At 42.5% G+C, this 22,523-nt stretch overlaps 1 protein-coding gene across 2 annotated transcripts in view; it reads left to right on the top strand.

The window, feature by feature from the left end:
• LOC117516702 (carbohydrate-responsive element-binding protein) overlaps positions 1-22,523 on the top strand; it is an 85,981-nt gene that overhangs the window by 49,430 nt on the left and 14,028 nt on the right. For both annotated transcript variants that reach the window (XM_034177541.1, XM_034177540.1), the window contains 4 exons: positions 11,456-11,604; positions 11,728-12,325; positions 12,404-12,477; positions 18,638-18,905. In XM_034177541.1, the coding sequence (XP_034033432.1) occupies positions 11,456-11,604; positions 11,728-12,325; positions 12,404-12,477; positions 18,638-18,905 (1,089 nt within the window). The remainder of the gene's footprint in view (positions 1-11,455; positions 11,605-11,727; positions 12,326-12,403; positions 12,478-18,637; positions 18,906-22,523) is intronic.

The following is a 22,523-nucleotide window of genomic DNA, read 5'->3' as shown; positions in this document are numbered from 1 at the left end:
GCTGGGCGAATTGGAGACTCGGCTCCGCACCGTGGAAAATTCTACAGCTAGCCAGGCCCCTGTAGTCGGTGCGGACCAAGGTAGCTTAGCCGCCGTTAGTTACCCCCTGGCAGATCCCGAGCAGCCGGGAAAGCAGGCTGACTGGGTGACTGTGAGGAGGAAGCGTAGCCCTAAACAGAAGCCCCGTGTACACCGCCAATCCGTTCACATCTCTAACCGTTTTTCCCCACTCGACGACACACCCGCCGAGGATCAAACTCTGGTTATTGGCGACTCTGTTTTGAGAAATGTGAAGTTAGCGACACCAGCAACCATAGTCAATTGTCTTCCGGGGGCCAGAGCAGGCAACATTGAAGGAAATTTGAAACTGCTGGCTAAGGCTAAGCGTAAATTTGGTAAGATTGTAATTCACGTCAGCAGTAATGACACCCGGTTACGCCAATCGGAGGTCACTAAAATTAACATTAAATCGGTGTGTAACTTTGCAAAAACAATGTCGGACTCTGTAGTTTTCTCTGGGCCCCTCCCCAATCGGACCGGGAGTGACATGTTTAGCCGCATGTTCTCCTTGAATTGCTGGCTGTCTGAGTGGTGTCCAAAAAATGAGGTGGGCTTCATAGATAATTGGCAAAGCTTCTGGGGAAAACCTGGTCTTGTTAGGAGAGACGGCATCCATCCCACTTTGGATGGAGCAGCTCTCATTTCTAGAAATCTGGCCAATTTTCTTAAATCCTCCAAACCGTGACTATCCAGGGTTGGGACCAGGAAGCAGAGTTGTAGTCTTACACACCTCTCTGCAGCTTCTCTCCCCCTGCCATCCCCTCATTACCCCATCCCCGTAGAGACGGTGCCTGCTCCCAGACTACCAATAACCAGCAAAAATCTATTTAAGCATAAAAATTCAAAAAGAAAAAATAATATAGCACCTTCAACTGCACCACAGACTAAAACAGTTAAATGTGGTCTATTAAACATTAGGTCTCTCTCTTCTAAGTCCCTGTTGGTAAATGATATAATAATTGATCAACATATTGATTTATTCTGCCTTACAGAAACCTGGTTACAGCAGGATGAATATGTTAGTTTAAATGAGTCAACACCCCCGAGTCACACTAACTGTCAGAATGCTCGTAGCACGGGCCGGGGCGGAGGATTAGCAGCAATCTTCCATTCCAGCTTATTAATTAATCAAAAACCCAGACAGAGCTTTAATTCATTTGAAAGCTTGACTCTTAGTCTTGTCCATCCAAATTGGAAGTCCCAAAAACCAGTTTTATTTGTTATTATCTATCGTCCACCTGGTCGTTACTGTGAGTTTCTCTGTGAATTTTCAGACCTTTTGTCTGACTTAGTGCTTAGCTCAGATAAGATAATTATAGTGGGCGATTTTAACATCCACACAGATGCTGAGAATGACAGCCTCAACACTGCATTTAATCTATTATTAGACTCTATTGGCTTTGCTCAAAAAGTAAATGAGTCCACCCACCACTTTAATCATATCTTAGATCTTGTTCTGACTTATGGTATGGAAATAGAAGACTTAACAGTATTCCCTGAAAACTCCCTTCTGTCTGATCATTTCTTAATAACATTTACATTTACTCTGATGGACTACCCAGCAGTGGGGAATAAGTTTCATTACACTAGAAGTCTTTCAGAAAGCGCTGTAACTAGGTTTAAGGATATGATTCCTTCTTTATGTTCTCTAATGCCATATACCAACACAGTGCAGAGTAGCTACCTAAACTCTGTAAGTGAGATAGAGTATCTCGTCAATAGTTTTACATCCTCATTGAAGACAACTTTGGATGCTGTAGCTCCTCTAAAAAAGAGAGCTTTAAATCAGAAGTGCCTGACTCTGTGGTATAACTCACAAACTCGTAGCTTAAAGCAGATAACCCGTAAGTTGGAGAGGAAATGGCGTCTCACTAATTTAGAAGATCTTCACTTAGCCTGGAAAAAGAGTCTGTTGCTCTATAAAAAAGCCCTCCGTAAAGCTAGGACATCTTACTACTCATCACTAATTGAAGAAAATAAGAACAACCCCAGGTTTCTTTTCAGCACTGTAGCCAGGCTGACAAAGAGTCAGAGCTCTATTGAGCTGAGTATTCCATTAACTTTAACTAGTAATGACTTCATGACTTTCTTTGCTAACAAAATTTTAACTATTAGAGAAAAAATTACTCATAACCATCCCAAAGACGTATCGTTATCTTTGGCTGCTTTCAGTGATGCCGGTATTTGGTTAGACTCTTTCTCTCAGATTGTTCTGAGTTATTTTCATTAGTTACTTCATCCAAACCATCAACATGTCTATTAGACCCCATTCCTACCAGGCTGCTCAAGGAAGCCCTACCATTATTTAATGCTTCGATCTTAAATATGATCAATCTATCTTTATTAGTTGGCTATGTACCACAGGCTTTTAAGGTGGCAGTAATTAAACCATTACTTAAAAAGCCATCACTTGACCCAGCTATCTTAGCTAATTATAGGCCAATCTCCAACCTTCCTTTTCTCTCAAAAATTCTTGAAAGGGTAGTTGTAAAACAGCTAACTGATCATCTGCAGAGGAATGGTCTATTTGAAGAGTTTCAGTCAGGTTTTAGAATTCATCATAGTACAGAAACAGCATTAGTGAAGGTTACAAATGATCTTCTTATGGCCTCAGACAGTGGACTCATCTCTGTGCTTGTTCTGTTAGACCTCAGTGCTGCTTTTGATACTGTTGACCATTAAATTTTATTACAGAGATTAGAGCATGCCATAGGTATTAAAGGCACTGCGCTGCGGTGGTTTGAATCATATTTATCTAATAGATTACAATTTGTTCATGTAAATGGGGAATCTTCTTCACAGACTAAGGTTAATTATGGAGTTCCACAAGGTTCTGTGCTAGGACCAATTTTATTCACTTTATACATGCTTCCCTTAGGCAGTATTATTAGACGGCATTGCTTAAATTTTCATTGTTACGCAGATGATACCCAGCTTTATCTATCCATGAAGCCAGAGGACACACACCAATTAGCTAAACTGCAGGACTGTCTTACAGACATAAAGACATGGATGACCTCTAATTTCCTGCTTTTAAACTCAGATAAAACTGAAGTTATTGTACTTGGCCCCACAAATCTTAGAAACATGGTGTCTAACCAGATCCTTACTCTGGATGGCATTACCCTGACCTCTAGTAATACTGTGAGAAATCTTGGAGTCATTTTTGATCAGGATATGTCATTCAAAGCGCATATTAAACAAATATGTAGGACTGCTTTTTTGCATTTACGCAATATCTCTAAAATCAGAAAGGTCTTGTCTCAGAGTGATGCTGAAAAACTAATTCATGCATTTATTTCCTCTAGGCTGGACTATTGTAATTCATTATTATCAGGTTGTCCTAAAAGTTCCCTAAAAAGCCTTCAGTTAATTCAAAATGCTGCAGCTAGAGTACTGACGAGGACTAGAAGGAGAGAGCATATCTCACCCATATTGGCCTCTCTTCATTGGCTTCCTTTTAATTCTAGAATAGAATTTAAAATTCTTCTTCTTACTTATAAGGTTTTGAATAATCAGGTCCCATCTTATCTTAGGGACCTCGTAGTACCATATCACCCCAATAGAGTGCTTCGCTCTCAGACTGCAGGCTTACTTGTAGTTCCTAGGGTTTGTAAGAGTAGAATGGGAGGCAGAGCCTTCAGCTTTCAGGCTCCTCTCCTGTGGAACCAGCTCCCAATTCAGATCAGGGAGACAGACACCCTCTCTACTTTTAAGATTAGGCTTAAAACTTTCCTTTTTGCTAAAGCTTATAGTTAGGGCTGGATCAGGTGACCCTGAACCATCCCTTAGTTATGCTGCTATAGACGTAGACTGCTGGGGGGTTCCCATGATGCACTGTTTCTTTCTCTTTTTGCTCTGTATGCACCAATCTGCATTTAATCATTAGTGATCGATCTCTGCTCCCCTCCACAGCATGTCTTTTTCCTGGTTCTCTCCCTCAGCCCCAACCAGTCCCAGCAGAAGACTGCCCCTCCCTGAGCCTGGTTCTGCTGGAGGTTTCTTCCTGTTAAAAGGGAGTTTTTCCTTCCCACTGTAGCCAAGTGCTTGCTCACAGGGGGTCGTTTTGACCGTTGGGGTTTTACATAATTATTGTATGGCCTTGCCTTACAATATAAAGCGCCTTGGGGCAACTGTTTGTTGTGATTTGGCGCTATATAAAAAAATTGATTGATTGATTGATTGATATGTATTTCCCCATACCTCAAATTGCAATGGCTTTTGACATTTTAGATTTAACAAAATTACAACCCAGTCTCACGGCAAGTCGTGATTCAGCAGCACGAAATATACATTAATCTGTTGGTTTGTGATATTGTGACGAAAAGCGCCTCATTTTCGTCACGGCAGCACAAATTCATTATAATACATTCCATGATGGCTACACGAAATTAAAAGTGAAGCGGGGGGGAGGGGTGGTTATGGTTAGGGTTGGGGGAAAGAGTAGGGTTAGGTTATGGTTAAGGTTAGAGTTGGGGCTAGGAGTAGGGTTAGTAATAGTGAGTTAAAAAAAACCCTGTCACGAAAATTTTAATCATTTTGTCACGGGAGCACGAAAATAAAATGTGAGACTGGGTTGCAAAATGAATATGTGTTTTCCAGCTCAGTTTATCATCAAAAACAACACCAAGAAATTTAGTATCAGTTACATTTTCAATTTCAATATCTTTTATTGATAAATTTCTGCAGAAATTCTAGGACTTGTTTCAAGATATGATACACTTTGTTTTACCAAGTGGAGCAATAATTTGGTTGAATCGAACTATTGCTTAAACTTCTGTAGTTCCTTCTTCATCATGTCCAAGGTCTGTCCCAAATGATCCTCTCTACAAAACACCGTTGTATCATCAGCAAACAAAATACAACGGCTTGGAAACTAAACATATGTCATTAATATATAAAAAAAACAATAACGGCCCCAGAACTGAACCCTGGGGCACCCCACAAGTACTCATCATGACTTTTTGCATGCCATTTGTGTTGCGCGGGGTGTGGGAGGGCAAACTCCCTCGCCATTCACACAGCCAGCTCGAAAATGGAGCATGCTTCAGTCCTGTGAAAAGCAGTTTATTGTCTTTGTGAGATGAGATAAACAGTCAATGTTCCCCAGGCCGAAACAAATCCCTCTGGAGGAAAAACAGTTGGGCAATTTGACCTTCAGGCTTGATAAGCCTGTAATGTTATGGTTTGAGCAGTGAAAAACAGTTTTTAACAGTTCCACTTGCACAACCAAATCCCAATTATGAATTAAGAATATTCCCAATTATGAATTAAGAATATTCACCGGCCTCTGAAATCTTCAGCTTCAACTGCAAGGCACCGGCCTCTGAAATCTTCAGCTTCAACTGCAAGGCACGCATCTGCTCCAAGATGTCATCCAGTTTGTGTCTGAGTTCAAGAGTCATCGCAGTCTGAGAATGCACTGCCTTGCCAACCTCATTAATCATGATGGACAAGCGAGAGGCCGTGGTTCTTGATGCCACCGTCTTGCCAATTTTCCGGTAGATCAGGGCAGCACATAAGCCAAACGTACCAGCTCTGCTACCGTGAGACCAAAAATGAATAAATCCTCGACGTCCTCAATGGAGAAAGGCGCCAAGCATGCCACACGCCAGGAACTCCGGGAGTCGAGAACATAGCCCGCAGGATACATTCCATCTGGGCAGGTAGGATCCCCCAGTCCTGACCTTATTGAAAAAAAAAATGGTGTCAGTAGTGTTCAGAGACCAGCTGATCAATTCCATGGTTAATCCAATAATAGTCCAAAAGATCCAGAATCCAATATAATTTGAGGAATTCACAGTCTGGTGAAGTAGGGACTTGAAGGTTAAAGGCAGAGAACAGAGATAAGGGAGAGTGGAGGAGATGCGACCGCCCTTGTCGGAGTCCCAAGCTGAAATATGCTGTGCCCGACTGGATGTGGGGACTGCTGTATGAGGCGTTGAAGTGTAGCTCCGATTTTTCACAAGTGCCATTCGAATCCTCCTTTGTGTGCCATTTGGCCTCAATTGTGTTATGTGTGAAGTGGCCCGTAACTTTGAATTTAGCCTTTTTTAAAGCTTCCAGACAAACTGCTGCCCAGTGTTGTTGTACATTATGATTGGTTCTCTGTTGGCCTGAGGGGTCAGCTGTCTCTCTTAAAATCACAAGACACCTACTGTCTGTCTGTCAGATGCACGCGTTAAATTAATGCACAATATTGTTACGGGCTGCTTTGAACTTGAATGCTCCTTCTTGCTTGAGCACATCATACCAAAAGTTTCTTTACTGCTATGAAAATATCGATATATTTGTACCCATTTCTGGTTGTGTTCATGCATAAAAATCCCAAACACTGTGTGTTAATGTCTCCTAAACTGGACATTTGACTTGGATTTGGTGATGTCCGACATGCAGACGCTGTGTAATCAACATTGCGTCATGCAGCTAGCTGTCACTTGGCAGTTTGGCTCCAAAATGTGTGACTTGGCAGACCTAAAAGCAAACATGTTGCATGGTCACTGCAGACATCAAAAGCAAGTGCCAAGAAATTTTGGATTTCTAACATGAAGCCATGACTTCAGCATCAAGGAAGGACCTCAAGGGGCTCTGTAGTGTAGTGGAGGCATCTGACTTGCCTGACTTCAGTTTCAAGCTCAGTATTCATTAATAAATGGATATGCATGCCAGCCCAACAGGTCCACCTCAGACACCTTCAGTGCTGCACTCCACTATTCCCTCTCTCACCTGAAAAACAAAGGCTCCTCCTAGGATTCTCTTTGTTGACTACAGCTCAGCCTTCAATACGGTCATCCCCCACAAACTCACCCACACACTGCTCACACGTGGCCTGCATCTTACCCTTTGTGAGTGGCTCCTAGACTTTTTGACTGGCAGGCCCCAGTCTGTCAGGACTGGAAACAGGACTTCAACCAGCATCAATCAATCAATCAATCAATTTTTTTATATAGCGCCAAATCACAACAAACAGTTGCCCCAAGGCGCTTTATATTGTAAGGCAAGGCCATACAATAATTATGTAAAACCCCAACGGTCAAAACGACCCCCTGTGAGCAAGCACTTGGCTACAGTGGGAAGGAAAAACTCCCTTTTAACAGGAAGAAACCTCCAGCAGAACCAGGCTCAGGGAGGGGCAGTCTTCTGCTGGGACTGGTTGGGGCTGAGGGAGAGAACCAGGAAAAAGACATGCTGTGGAGGGGAGCAGAGATCGATCACTAATGATTAAATGCAGATTGGTGCATACAGAGCAAAAAGAGAAAGAAACAGTGCATCATGGGAACCCCCCAGCAGTCTACGTCTATAGCAGCATAACTAAGGGATGGTTCAGGGTCACCTGATCCAGCCCTAACTATAAGCTTTAGCAAAAAGGAAAGATTTAAGCCTAATCTTAAAAGTAGAGAGGGTGTCTGTCTCCCTGATCTGAATTGGGAGCTGGTTCCACAGGAGAGGAGCCTGAAAGCTGAAGGCTCTGCCTCCCATTCTACTCTTACAAACCCTAGGAACTACAAGTAAGCCTGCAGTCTGAGAGCGAAGCACTCTATTGGGGTGATATGGTACTACGAGGTCCCTAAGATAAGATGGGACCTGATTATTCAAAACCTTATAAGTAAGAAGAAGAATTTTAAATTCTATTCTAGAATTAAAAGGAAGCCAATGAAGAGAGGCCAATATGGGTGAGATATGCTCTCTCCTTCTAGTCCCCGTCAGTACTCTAGCTGCAGCATTTTGAATTAACTGAAGGCTTTTTAGGGAACTTTTAGGACAACCTGATAATAATGAATTACAATAGTCCAGCCTAGAGGAAATAAATGCATGAATTAGTTTTTCAGCATCACTCTGAGACAAGACCTTTCTGATTTTAGAGATATTGCGTAAATGCAAAAAAGCAGTCCTACATATTTGTTTAATATGCGCTTTGAATGACATATCCTGATCAAAAATGACTCCAAGATTTCTCACAGTATTACTAGAGGTCAGGGTAATGCCATCCAGAGTAAGGATCTGGTTAGACACCATGTTTCTAAGATTTGTGGGGCCAAGTACAATAACTTCAGTTTTATCTGAGTTTAAAAGCAGGAAATTAGAGGTCATCCATGTCTTTATGTCTGTAAGACAGTCCTGCAGTTTAGCTAATTGGTGTGTGTCCTCTGGCTTCATGGATAGATAAAGCTGGGTATCATCTGCGTAACAATGAAAATTTAAGCAATGCCGTCTAATAATACTGCCTAAGGGAAGCATGTATAAAGTGAATAAAATTGGTCCTAGCACAGAACCTTGTGGAACTCCATAATTAACCTTAGTCTGTGAAGAAGATTCCCCATTTACATGAACAAATTGTAATCTATTAGATAAATATGATTCAAACCACCGCAGCGCAGTGCCTTTAATACCTATGGCATGCTCTAATCTCTGTAATAAAATTTTATGGTCAACAGTATAAAAAGCAGCACTGAGGTCTAACAGAACAAGCACAGAGATGAGTCCACTGTCTGAGGCCATAAGAAGATCATTTGTAACCTTCACTAATGCTGTTTCTGTACTATGATGAATTCTAAAACCTGACTGAAACTCTTCAAATAGACCATTCCTCTGCAGATGATCAGTTAGCTGTTTTACAACTACCCTTTCAAGAATTTTTGAGAGAAAAGGAAGGTTGGAGATTGGCCTATAATTAGCTAAGATAGCTGGGTCAAGTGATGGCTTTTTAAGTAATGGTTTAATTACTGCCACCTTAAAAGCCTGTGGTACATAGCCAACTAACAAAGATAGATTGATCATATTTAAGATCGAAGCATTAAATAATGGTAGGGCTTCCTTGAGCAGCCTGGTAGGAATGGGGTCTAATAGACATGTTGATGGTTTGGATGAAGTAACTAATGAAAATAACTCAGAACAATCTGAGAGAAAGAGTCTAACCAAATACCGGCATCACTGAAAGCAGCCAAAGATAACGATACGTCTTTGGGATGGTTATGAGTAATTTTTTCTCTAATAGTTAAAATTTTATTAGCAAAGAAAGTCATGAAGTCATTACTAGTTAAAGTTAAAGGAATACTCGACTCAATAGAGCTCTGACTCTTTGTCAGCCTGGCTACAATGCTGAAAAGAAACCTGGGGTTGTTCTTATTTTCTTCAATTAGTGATGAGTAGTAAGATGTCCTAGCTTTACGGAGGGCTTTTTTTTATAGAGCAACAGACTCTTTTTCCAGGCTAAGTGAAGATCTTCTAAATTAGTGAGACGCCATTTCCTCTCCAACTTACGGGTTATCCGCTTTAAGCTACGAGTTTGTGAGTTATACCACGGAGTCAGGCACTTCTGATTTAAAGCTCTCTTTTTCAGAGGAGCTACAGCATCCAAAGTTGTCTTCAATGAGGATGTAAAACTATTGACGAGATACTCTATCTCACTTACAGAGTTTAGGTAGCTACTCTGCACTGTTGGTATATGGCATTAGAGAACATAAAGAAGGAATCATATCCTTAAACCTAGTTACAGCGCTTTCTGAAAGACTTCTAGTGTAATGAAACTTATTCCCCACTGCTGGGTAGTCCATCAGAGTAAATGTAAATGTTATTAAGAAATGATCAGACAGAAGGGAGTTTTCAGGAAATACTGTTAAGTCTTCAATTTCCATACCATAAGTCAGAACAAGATCTAAGATATGATTAAAGTGGTGGGTGGACTCATTTACATTTTGAGCAAAGCCAGTTGAGTCTAATAATAGATTAAATGCAGTGTTGAGGCTGTCATTCTCAGCATCTGTGTGGATGTTAAAATCGCCCACTATAATTATCTTATCTGAGCTAAGCACTAAGTCAGAAAATTGGCCAGATTTCTAGAAATGAGAGCTGCTCCATCCAAAGTGGGATGGATGCCGTCTCTCCTAACAAGACCAGGTTTTCCCCAGAAGCTTTGCCAATTATCTATGAAGCCCACCTCATTTTTTGGACACCACTCAGACAGCCAGCAATTCAAGGAGAACATGCGGCTAAACATGTCACTCCCGGTCCGATTGGGGAGGGGCCCAGAGAAAACTACAGAGTCCGACATTGTTTTTGCAAAGTTACACACCGATTCAGTGTTAATTTTAGTGACCTCCGATTGGCGTAACCGGGTGTCATTACTGCCGACGTGAATTACAATCTTACCAAATTTACGCTTAGCCTTAGCCAGCAGTTTCAAATTTCCTTCAATGTCGCCTGCTCTGGCCCCTGGAAGACAATTGACTATGGTTGCTGCTGTCGCTAACTTCACATTTCTCAAAACAGAGTCACCATTAACCAGAGTTTGATCCTCGGCGGGTGTGTCGCCGAGTGGGGAAAAACGATAGAAATGTGAACGGGTTGGCGGTGTACACGGGGCTTCTGTTTAGGGCTATGCTTCCTCCTCACAGTCACCCAGTCGGCCTGCTTTCCCGGCTGCTCGGGATCTGCCAGAGGGAAACTAACAGCGGCTAAGCTACCTTGGTCCGCACCGACTACAGGGGCCTGGCTAGCTGTAGAATTTTCCACGGTGCGGAGCCGAGTCTCCAATTCGCCCAGCCTGGCCTCCAAAGCTACGAATAAGCTACACTTATTACAAGTACCATTACTGCTAAAGGAGGCCGAGGAATAACTAAACATTTCACACCCAGAGCAGAAAAGTGCGGGAGAGACTGGAGAAGCCGCCATGCTAAACCGGCTAAGAGCTAGTAGCTGCGCTAAGCTAGTGGATTCTTAAAAACACACAAAGTGAATAATGTGTAAATAATTTAGAGGTGATTCAGCAGAGGGAGTGCTTTAGTTAAGGCACGTGAAGATTACACTGTGAAGCAAATCGTTATCTAGGTAACTAGATCAATCTAACTGCGCAGATTAAACAGCTAACAGATACAGCAAAACACCGCTGTGCTCCGGAACAGGAAGTGATACAATACCGCAGTGAGAGCCAACCACCAGCCAACCATATCCCTCTGAGCTACAAAAACCCCACAAAATATTTACTGCCACTGATCTAAAACGCATACAACTAGTATGTATGTGGGAGGTGAGCTTGCTCCCAAATCTCTAGTCTTTCCTGTGGAGAACACTCATTGTTAACGAACCGAGCATAGTTCTTTTCTTCACTAGATTTCAGAAACTAAAATGTTTTTTGGTTCCTACATAGTAAAGTTTCCAAATAGAGTTAAATATACTCTATCACAGTGCTAAATCAACTCTAATAGGAGTAGAAACACCTGATTTAACAAGACAGTAGAGCTGATTTCACTCTATAATAGAGTGTATTTTACTCTATTTAGACTGGGACCAAATGTTATCCTGGCAGAGTAAATTTTACTCAGCAAAATTTGCTGTGTAGTTGCTGTGGATCTATTTTTTGTGCTTGACAGTGTGGCAAACATTGCTTCTTTTTCAGACATCTTCATGAACTATCGAGGCCAGCCTTCTGAGGGGACAAGTTTTACAGACTGTGGCTATTTTCAAAGTTCACCGAGTGCACCTTTTGGAGCAGTTCCCTCCACAGTCGTAACAACTCCTCAGCTCCTTATCGGCACCCAGGCTCAGGTACAGCCGGACTTCACAGCTTCTCCTGGATTCTCTTGCTGTTGAAATGTTGTGGAGGTTCAGTAACAACTGAAAGTATTTTAATGTTTAATCAACGAAATAAACTGAATCTTTCTTTTCCAGCCCAGTCTGTCCTCTGGCAGTTTGTCACAGCTTGTTTCATCCACTGCCCAGTCAGACCAGCCGAGGTGCAGCCAGGATTGCAGTGAATATCAGACATCCAGTGTGATGTCAGGGACTATGGCCTATGGACATTCATCATACCCAGACCCATATGTTTCTGTAGCGTTTACCAGCAGTACAGAGCAGCCCGTCGCTCCGAATATTCCTTTTTTATATCCACCGCCGTGCCATAAGTTTGGTAATTACACAACGACCAGCGTGACCTCCACTGTCATCACTCACACTGCCTCCACACTGGCCATGCAGGGCACTGTGCACCAAACCCACAGCTACGCCCACACAGGGGACACCTACACTCAGGCTCCCTGTCCCTCTCTCAGTTACCCGGCTGCTGCGTCTGACCTGACCCACACAGCGTCGGCGCCTGTCACTGCAGCCCACTTCTTCTCAGTCCCTGAGCACGTGGTCGTCACAGGGGTCAGGGGTAAGCACAAGCAAAAGATGAAAGGAGCGAGGACAGTTGGCTCCACTGTGGCTCCATCTGCTCCCATGCCCACGAGCTGCCTGGCAAAGCTGCTCTCCTCCACTGTGCATGAACGTTAGTATCATCTTTCACTTACCAGTCTGAAGAACAGTGTGGTGTCCTGCTTTTTAATTAAAACTTTTTTGTTGCTAGGAAAGCCATCACTGGGATTTGACTCGACTGTGGTGACAGCCAAAGGTCAGAGGTCACTGTCGCCGAGCTTCTCAGTAAGCCAATGCTTTCACATCAAAAGAGCATTTTTAATGCTAACTGATAACTGCCTGCAGCTTTTCAAGAATAAACAGTCATTTTCATTGCATGTCATAATGAGGCAAATTCATTTTTTTAAGTTGCAGAAGCTTTTTTTATAGCTTGTGCTCTATGCAGACCAAAATCTTTCATTTTTAGTGTATGTTAAGGTGGAAAGTAGCAATAGCAAGGGATTGTGTTCACTGGCATCTGTGTGTGACTGTGCACAAGATAACTCAAAAACTGTTGAATGGATTTCCATCAAACTTGGTGGGAATTTAACTTGGATAGACATCTTGAGGTGATTAGATTTTACAGTGGTTTGGCCAAAGGTCAGGGTAAGCATGGTCTGAAAAATAATCCCCACCTCCTGAAAATAATCATCTATCTGCTGCAGCCATGTGATACATGGGCATCCTCTTGTCTTTTTCCATTTGCTGGGGTCCTCAGTAATCAGACACCTGAGCAGGGCGCCACATGGCCATAATATCGTAACGGATATAAAACACCGCCTGTGAACATTGCTGACTGATAAAATCCCTGGCAACTTTCTTATCATGAAACACCTTCTACATTTCTTTTGGGTCATTAGCTACAGTTGAGGCAAATAAGTATTTGATCCACTGTCGAGTTTGCAAGTTTCCCCACCTACAAAAATGAAGAGGTCTGTAATTCATATTGTAGGTACACTTCAACTGTGAGACAGAATCTGAAAAAAAAGAAAGAAAATCACATTGTATGATTTTTAATAATTAATTTGCATTTTATTGCATGAAATAAGTATTTGATACAACAGAAAAACAGACCGTAATATTTGGTACAGAAACTTTTGTTTGCAGTTTCAGAGGTCAGATGTTTCCTGTAGTTCTTGACCAAGTTTTCACACACTGCAACAGGGATTTTGGTCCACTCCTCCATACAGATCTTCTCCATATCTTTCAGGTTTTTATTTTCAACTCCCTCCAAAGATTTTTTTTATTGGGTTCAGGTCTGGAGACTGGATAGACCACTCCAGGACCTTGAAATGCTTCTTACGGAGCCCCTCCTTAGCTGCCCTGGCTGTGTGTTTGGGGTCATTGTCGTGCTGGAAGACCCAGCCATGACCCATCTTCAGTGCTCTCATTGAAGGAAGGAGGCTGTTTGCCAAAATCTCACAATACACGACCCTATCCATCCTCCCTTCATTATGGTGCAGTCGTCTTGTCCCCTTTGCAGAAAAGCACCTCCAAAAATGATGTTTCACCCCCATGCTTCACTGTTGGGACGATGTTCTCGGGGTTGTTCTCATCTTCCAAACACGGCAAGTGGAATTGATACCATAAAGCTCTATTTTGGTCTCATCTGACCACATGACCTTCTCCCATGCCTCCTCTGGATCATCCAGATGGTCACTGGTAAACTTCAAACGGGCCTGGACATGTGCTGGCTTGAGCAGAGGGACCTTGCTGCCCTGCAGGATTTTAAACCATGACAGCATCATGTGTTACTAATGTAATCTTTGTGACTGTGGTCCCAGCTCCCTTCAGGTCATTGACCAGGTCCTCCCGTGTAGTTCTGGACTTTCTCAAAATCATCAATACCCCACAAGGTGAGATCTTGCATGGAGCGTCTGACTGAGGAAGATTGACAGTCATCTTGTGTTTCTTCCACTTTCTAATAAATAATCATAACAGTTGTTGTCTTCTCACCAAGCTGCTTGCCTGTTGTCCTGTAGTCCATCCCAGCCTTGTGCAGGTCTACAGTTTTGTCCCTGGTGTCCTTAGACAGCTCTTTGGTCTTAGCTATGGTGGACAGGTTGGTGTGTGATTGATTGAGTGTGTGAACAGGTATCTTTTATACAGGTAACAAGTTCAAACAGGTGCAATTAATACAGGTAAAGAGTGCAGAATAAGAGGGCTTCTTAAAGAAAAATTAACAGGTCTGTGAGAGACAGAATTCTTGCTGGTTGGTAGGTGATCAAATACTTATTTCATGCAATAAAATACAAATTAATTATTTAAAAATAAAACAATGTGGTTTTCTGAATTTTTTTAGGTTCTGTCTCTCACAGTTGAAGTGTACCTATGATATAAATTACAGACCTCTCCTGTTGTGTGGGCCGCTGAAGAGGAGGTACTGCTGGCCCACCACCATCAGAGGGCGCCCTGGCTGGAGTGAGGGCTCCAGGCACCAGAGGGCGCTGCCGCCTTATGGGAGCAGCCTGGGTGACAGCTGTCACCCATCACCGGACACAGCTGTTCCACTCAGCACAGAGGTATATCAGGAGGACGGCGTCTCCGCCTCAGTGCCGAGATATCGCCTTTAGACGAAGGTAACGTTCTCTGCATTTATATTCTGACTAAATAGCTAACAGATTTGTTAAACCTTTTCAGGACAGCTGAATTGCTTAGATAAGTACTCACCTGCCTGTCATACTGTAACTGGAGGTGGAGGCGGCTTCTCCCCTCTCCGTTGCTGGGTGCTGTCGCATCCACGCCTGTGTTGTTGCTCTCTCCCGCCAGCAGTACCGGATCCGACGAGCGGAGGCAGTGGCCACCTGGGAATTCGGGACTTGGCGGTTCCAGTATTTCCAGGGTTCGGTGGCAGAGGAGATCTGGGTGGTTTCGGTTCGACTGAGACGGACGCCTCCTACCTTCGAGCCTGCCCACACGACACCAGCGGATTCGACCCCAAATTGTGATTGTTGTATTCATTGTGCTCGTTTCACAATAGTAAACCTTGTTATTCACCTTCCTCCATTGTCCGTTCATTGCGCCCCCTGTTGTGGGTCCATGTTCCTACACTTTCACAACATCTCCATTCTTTGTAGGTGGGAAAAATTGCAAAATCGACAGTGGATCAAATACTTATTTTCCCCACTGTATGCCCATGTTTGCAAGTTTTCCACTCAGATTATATTGAAATCCCTCAGCACAGTCTGATCTGAAAGTCTAGCCAGATTCATTCTCGGACACAGAACTAGAGTTGGGTATCGAGAACTGGTTCTTTTTGGGTATCATTAAGAAATTATTCAATCCACGATATCAATAGTCTTTTTGCTTAACAATTGCCTTATCGGTCCTTCAGAGCAACCGTTGTTTTTGAGGGTGTTTGTCGGGAAAATGATCATTCCTCTACGTTGATTACAGACCCTGCAACGGCTCTGTAATCAACCACTTCTGCAGCACAACTCCACTTTGAAGCATGAACCAATGAAACAGTGCTTCGATCCACTGGCTCGTTGGTTCTTTGATTCGCTGCTTTTCAGAAGCGACAAGTCCTCTTCTTAACCTCTCTCAAAGCCATTAAAATATGTCAATCTTGAGTCAATTTTGTGTGGATTAAAGTCAGTAACTGGGGCTCTTGTCTTGTTGCAGTCAAGAAATGAGAATCGTTGTCTGTTCCGTTGGTACAGCTCCAAATGCTGTGTGGCTCTCAATCAACTAAAACATTTTTTCCTCCCAAAATGAGATGTCCTGCATTCTTTATGAATTACATCCTGACGTGCAGCACAGTCAGCTGCAAGAGCTCAGCTCTGACGTATGGAAAGACATTCATGCCATAATGTCTGAAAGGAAATGCTTTTGACAAAAACTACAGATTTTATTTCTATTTGTGTCCAGAGATCAAGGATCCACCATGTAGAGTTTATTTAGGTCCAGAGTTTAAGGATCTAGTGACCAATGTCATATTTATTTACTTTAAGACTCAGTAAAATTTTGTTGACATAGAAAACCTGTAAAGCCTACTTTTAGTACTCAGAAAGTTCATAAGAGGTATTGATAAGGAATCTGATCTATAAGCAGAATTGATAATGGTATCGATATCGATAAAATCTTATCAATACCCATCCCTACACACAACAGTGGTGCTTCAGTGGAATTTTTATCAAAGCCACAGCAGTCAGAGATAACAAACCTGGTGCTCCAATAGAATCTACAGTTCTGCAGAATGTCCAACATCTTCCCCTGAGAACACAACTGATCTCCTTAGCTACAACACTAGTATTACAACCCCTGGCAAAAATTATGGAATCACCGGCCTCGGAGGATGTTCATTTTTTCAGTTCTTTAATTTTGTAGAAAAAAAAGCAGATCACAGACATGACACAAAACTAAAGTCATTTCAAAAGGCAACTTTCTGGCTTTAAGAAACACTATAAGAAATCAGGAAAAAAAATTGTGGCAGTCAGTAACGGTTACTTTTTTAGACCAAGCAGAGGGAAAAAAATATGGAATCACTCAATTCTGATGAAAAATTATGGAATCATGAAAAACAAAAGAACGCTCCAACACATCACTAGTATTTTGTTGCACCACCTCTGGCTTTTATAACAGCTTGCAGTCTCTGAGGCATGGACTTAATGAGTGACAAACAGTACTCTTCATCAATCTGGCTCCAACTTTCTCTGATTGCTGTTGCCAGATCAGCTTTGCAGGTTGGAGCCTTGTCATGGACCATTTTCTTCAACTTCCACCAAAGATTTTCAATTGGATTAAGATCCGGACTATTTGCAGGCCATGACATTGACCCTATGTGTCTTTTTGCAAGGAATGTTTTCACAGTTTTTGCTCTATGGCAAGATGCATTATCATCTTGAAAAATGATTTCATCATCCCCAAACATCCTTTCAATTGATGCAATAAGAAAAGTGTCCAAAATATCAACGTAAACTTGTGCATTTATTGATGATGTAATGACAGCCATCTCCCCAGTGCCTTTACCTGACATGCAGCCCCATATCATCAATGACTGTGGAAATTTACATGTTCTCTTCAGGCAGTCATCTTTATAAATCTCATTGTAACGGCACCAAACAAAAGTTCCAGCATCATCACCTTGCCCAATGCTGATTCGAGATTCATCGCTGAATATGACTTTCATCCTGTCATCCACAGTCCACGATTGCTTTTCCTTAGCCCATTGTAACCTTGTTTTTGTTCTGTTTAGGTGTTAATGATGGCTTTTGTTTAGCTTTTCTGTATGTAAATCCCATTTCCTTTAGGCAGTTTCTTACTGTTCGGTCACAGACGTTGACTCCAGTTTCCTCCCATTCTTTCCTCATTTGTTTTGTTGTGCATTTTCGATTTTTGAGACATATTGCTTTACGTTTTCTGTCTTGACGCTTTGATGTCTTCCTTGGTCTACCAGTATGTTGGCCTTTAACAACCTTCCCATGTTGTTTGTATTTGGTCCAGAGTTTAGACACAGCTGACTGTGAACAACCAACATCTTTTGCAACATTGCGTGATGATTTACCCTCTTTTAAGAGTTTGATAATCCTCTCCTTTGTTTCAATTGACATCTCTCGTGTTGGAGCCATGATTCATGTCAGTCCACTTGATGCAACAGCTCTCCAAGGTGTGATCACTCCTTTTTAGATGCAGACTAACTAGCAGATCTGATTTGATGCAGGTGTTAGTTTTGGGGACGAAAATTTACAGGGTGATTCCATAATTTATTCCTCAGAATTGAGTCAGTCCATATTTTTTTCCCTCTGCTTGGTCTAAAAAGTAACCGTTACTGACTGCCACAATTTTTTTTCTTGATTTCTTATAGTGTTTCTTAAAGCCAGAAAGTTGCCATTTGAAATGACTTTAGTTTTGTGTCATGTCTGTGATCTGCTTTTTTTTCTACAAAATTAAACAACTGAATGAACATCCTCTGAGGCCGGTGATTCCACAATTATTGCCAGGGGTTGTAGAACACCATGTCCAGCAGTTCTGCTGTGGATGCTAAAACCTGAATTCAGCAACTCAAAGACCCGAACAGGCTTCATCCTCCAGAGACAAGTTCATTGATGCTCAGTGGTTGTTTCTTCTGGAGATGAGGATCCAAATGGCTTTTTCTGCCTCCCTCTCATAACACGTGCTGTTCCCCGGTGGACGATAGTGGCAGTGTTATTTCCACAAAGTGTTGAGCTGTGCAGTGGAATGTTCTGCAGACTGGAGAACCACCTACAGTCCCAGATGCAGTTTGGTATCATGTCCAGGAGCATTTGGATCTTGTAGTATTCATATACAAGTTCTAGTTTGCTCAGTTTTGCTCAGTTTTTCTTCTGTCATTTAGCTTTGCTGCTCACTTGAACCGGACCCTGGCTTTCATTACTGATTGCATAACTGCTCTTTTGGTCGATTGCACTCTGTCTGTGTTGTTTAGCGTTCCAGCAGCAGCACACATGTTGGTGACCCTTCACCGCTGCAGCAGGGAGCTGCTTGGACTGCAGGGATGCCGGTGCCAATGCCTTTGCAAAGCCACACTGAGTCCCCGGCTCACAGCGGACCCCACAGCAGCAAATCCAGAGGCTCAGCATTGTCTGCCCTGCTCAGCCACAGGCCCGTTCATACCAGTACAACCCCCCTCATTCCCAAAACTGAGAAACTCTCTCCTGTCCACCTCTACAGCACAGACAGGGCCGGCTTAACAGGTATGCCCATGTTCCTCCAAAACACGTTTTTTCCATGGCCTCCACCAATGAGATCAACTTTGCCATTGTTGTCTTCTGTTGGGTTTCTTTGTTTGTCACCAGGATTAATCAAAAACTTGTGGAATAATCTTTAAGAAACCTTTGTGGAGAGTCTATGGCACGGGCAACGAAATAATACATGACATAGTGGTACCTTTTATGAGATGGTAGCACTTTCATGAAAAAATACACTGACCTCAATAACAAAACAAAGCCGTACATATGGCTGAGGATGTAGTATGAGGTGAGATTATTATGGCTGAAGGGCCTGTAGTCCATTGATGAAGGAATACACTCCACTGAATGCCCCTCTAGGTCCAAGTACACTTTGTAATGCTTTCTTTTTGTGTTTCTTTTGTGTTTTGACCAGTATCTGTACACTTTGAGAACACAGACATCAAAATGATCTGTGTTTTGCTGCTTTGTTCCAGTGATTCATGCTCACCCGACTTTACTGTGCATCAGCAATAGTCTGGTGACGCCAGCATGGCATTAATTATTTTATATTCGCTACAGTTAATCCAAACATGAAATAACATTTGGTTATGTCTTGAAAATAATTTGTTTGTTGCTTGTGTTGTGGTTCAGAGTATTACAATTGAAAATGTTTCATGAGATGAAGCAAGAGATGAAAATGAGCCCAAGTTCACAAGGCTACAAGAGTTATCCCACCTTCACATGTTGATGGTAGAAAATCCATCATACCAATTGTTATAGCAGAATTATGGTCTTCTGTAGCATGAATGAGACCGAGAATGATTTACTTTATTGAAAGATGCAGCAGAGGTTTAGCATTTTGCTCAGCATCACATGAAAACAGAAAGTTTTGGCTCTGATGGTTGCTTACAAACTATATTATACATCAACCAGGTGACTCTGTGCTAAAATCTCTTGCTGTCTGTATTTGCTCGTTGTTGAAAATAAAAGAACATCCGGTTTATAGGACAAGTGGTTTACTTGAGAATTTTTAACGTTTGATGGCAATTGCCATCTTGGTGCATGGTTACTGTGCTAGCAGTGTTTGAATTTTCCATTGTCTTGTCCTTGAAAACAATGGAACATCAGGTTTAAAATCTGTCACAGCCAAAATGTGAATGCAGCATAAATGCTGTACCATTAAAAGAAACTCACAGTTTATACTGTAGGAAAAAAAAAACTTACTTTGGATTTTCATTATTATATGTATATGCCAAACTGTTTTCTTCCGAGAACACAGAATATTTTACTCAGTGTCCTCATGGGTTGTGGATCAATCTGTAGCCAACATTTTACACTTTCCCATATACTGTAATTTTCATTTACGGTAATCATTAAAGTTTACATTGCATATTTAAGTTTAGCTGAAGTGTCATTTTACCCTACAAAAGTATGGCAGAACAAGAGCAATCACAGATTTTTGACATCAGCCAATCTGGATCCGGATCACCTCCAAAATTCAGCGGAGTCTTCCATGCCCTAATATGGGGGAGGTGATGGTCTAGTGGTTAAGGTGTTGGGCTTGAGACCAGAAGATCCTCGGTTCAAATCCCCACCTGACTGGAAAATCACTAAGGGCCCTTGGGTGCAGGGTGCTGCTTTGTGTGGCCTTGTATGGCAGCACCCTGACATCAGGGTGAATGTGAGGCATTATTGTAAAGCGCTTTGAGCATCTGATGCAGATGGAAATGCGCTATATAAATGCAGTCCATTTACCATTTATCTAATATCTACCTGTGGTGCAAATTTGGTGAGAATCCGTGAAGCAGGTTTATTATGTAATCCTTCAAAGCCAAAATAAAATGAAATCTTGATCCAGAATCCGGATCCAGATCACCTCCAAAATTGAATAGAGTCTGTTTGCAATTGTATGAAGAAGAAGCAGAGAGGTTAGGCAGTTCACATCACTGCATTAGTAACTGGCGTTATAACATACAAACCCAGGCACTAGTATGTCAAGGGGTACCCCATTACATCACCCCTTTTACAGTTAATCAAATAAACACCAACAAATAAAACACGCCTACAATCAACTGGAGCTCATTAGTGCATTTGTATAAACACAATGTCATAAGTAACACATTTTGTTTTATAATCTAATCATTTTTACAACTTTTCACCAGCCTTCTCCTGCTTGTTCTGTACTGCGTTGAGTCTGGGGATTGGGCATTAGAGTGTTTGGGCTGCTTTGTCCTGGTTGCTGATGTGTCCATTCCCTTCTCTGCCTGAGATAAGCTGTCCTGCTCACAGTCCTGTCCCTCCTGTGGTTTCTCTGATACTGCCCTTTCAGCTGGTTTCAGATCCACCCTATTGTGCCTGTTTAAAGCCTCCTCAATGTCCACCAGGTAGGACCCAGGGCCCACTTGTTGGAGACACACCCCCTTTCTCCATTTGCCTGTCCGGTTGTTAGACAGTCGCTCCACACTAATGGGTTGGCCTGTCTGTAGCTCGGGCAGGTCCCTGGCAGACTTGTCACACCAAAACATTGCCTTATGATGCTTGACCCTTAGTTTCTCTGAAACAGTACATGGCTCTAAAAGCATGTCAGAAACAGGACTACAGTGTATGTCATGAGTAGGTGTGTTAACCAGGGGTCTGTACCTGTATTAGCTGCTCGTTTGCACACATTTTTTACTGTTTCACAGCTGTCTCTGCTTTACCACTCGACTTAAGGTGTCATGGGGATGACATGACATGATGAAAATTCCAGTCTTTTGCAGATCTTCTAAATGCCTCCTTGTCAAACTGGGAGCCACACTCTGTAATTACCCAGTCGGGCTGCCTATATCGGAAAAACTGTGATTTGCGTGTGAGAACTGTTGTTTCTGCTGTGAGATCTGGAAGCTGTTCTGTTTGCCAAAAATCTGAGTAGTGGTCTACTATCACTAGAAAGTCTTTGCCTGCCTGTTTGTATAGAGCCATGCTGAGGGTTTGCTGTGGGTGTGTGGGCAGTGTGTGTGTGTCATCACTGATTCATGCTGCTGTTTGTGTTAGTATTCACTGCATGCTGAACACTGGCTAACATAGTCTTTTGTCTCACCTCGCACATTAGGTCAGTACAATGTCTCTCTTGCCTGTCTGTAGCATGCATCACCCCCAGTGTGGCTTATATGAATGTGTTTAAGCATCTTGTGTCACAATGATCTTGGAATGATCACTCTCTGGCTTTTAAAGACCACCCCATCCTGTGCACGTATCTCATCCCTGATAGACCAAGTACCCTCTAATGGCTATGGGAGTCTCATCTTTGTGGTCCGGCCACCCCTGTAAGACTACTGTCTTTAGCATGTGAAGGCATTTGTCATCATCTGTGTGCTTCCTTATCTGTGCCAGGCGTTGGCTGGTGACATTCAGATAGTCAGCCTGATTTATGTATTCAGTGGTCTCCTGTGCCCTCTGTGGGCTGCATACAGAATTATGCCTATAAGCAGCCTCAGGTGTATTGGTATGTACTGTTGCTCTACTTAAAGTGTCACTAACGTGTATGACAGGGCCAGGTTTGTAAATCACCTCCAGATTGTAGTTCTTTACCTGCCAACATTTGAATTTACCAATGTGGGACACCCACGTGTGGCAGCAAGCGCCAAGGGCGTGAAGCGTAAC

This window comes from Thalassophryne amazonica, chromosome 9, assembly GCF_902500255.1.
Source record: "Thalassophryne amazonica chromosome 9, fThaAma1.1, whole genome shotgun sequence".
Classification (NCBI taxonomy): domain Eukaryota; kingdom Metazoa; phylum Chordata; class Actinopteri; order Batrachoidiformes; family Batrachoididae; genus Thalassophryne; species Thalassophryne amazonica.
The sequence above is the reverse complement of the archived record's forward strand: the minus strand, read 5'-3'. Positions and strand labels throughout refer to the sequence as shown.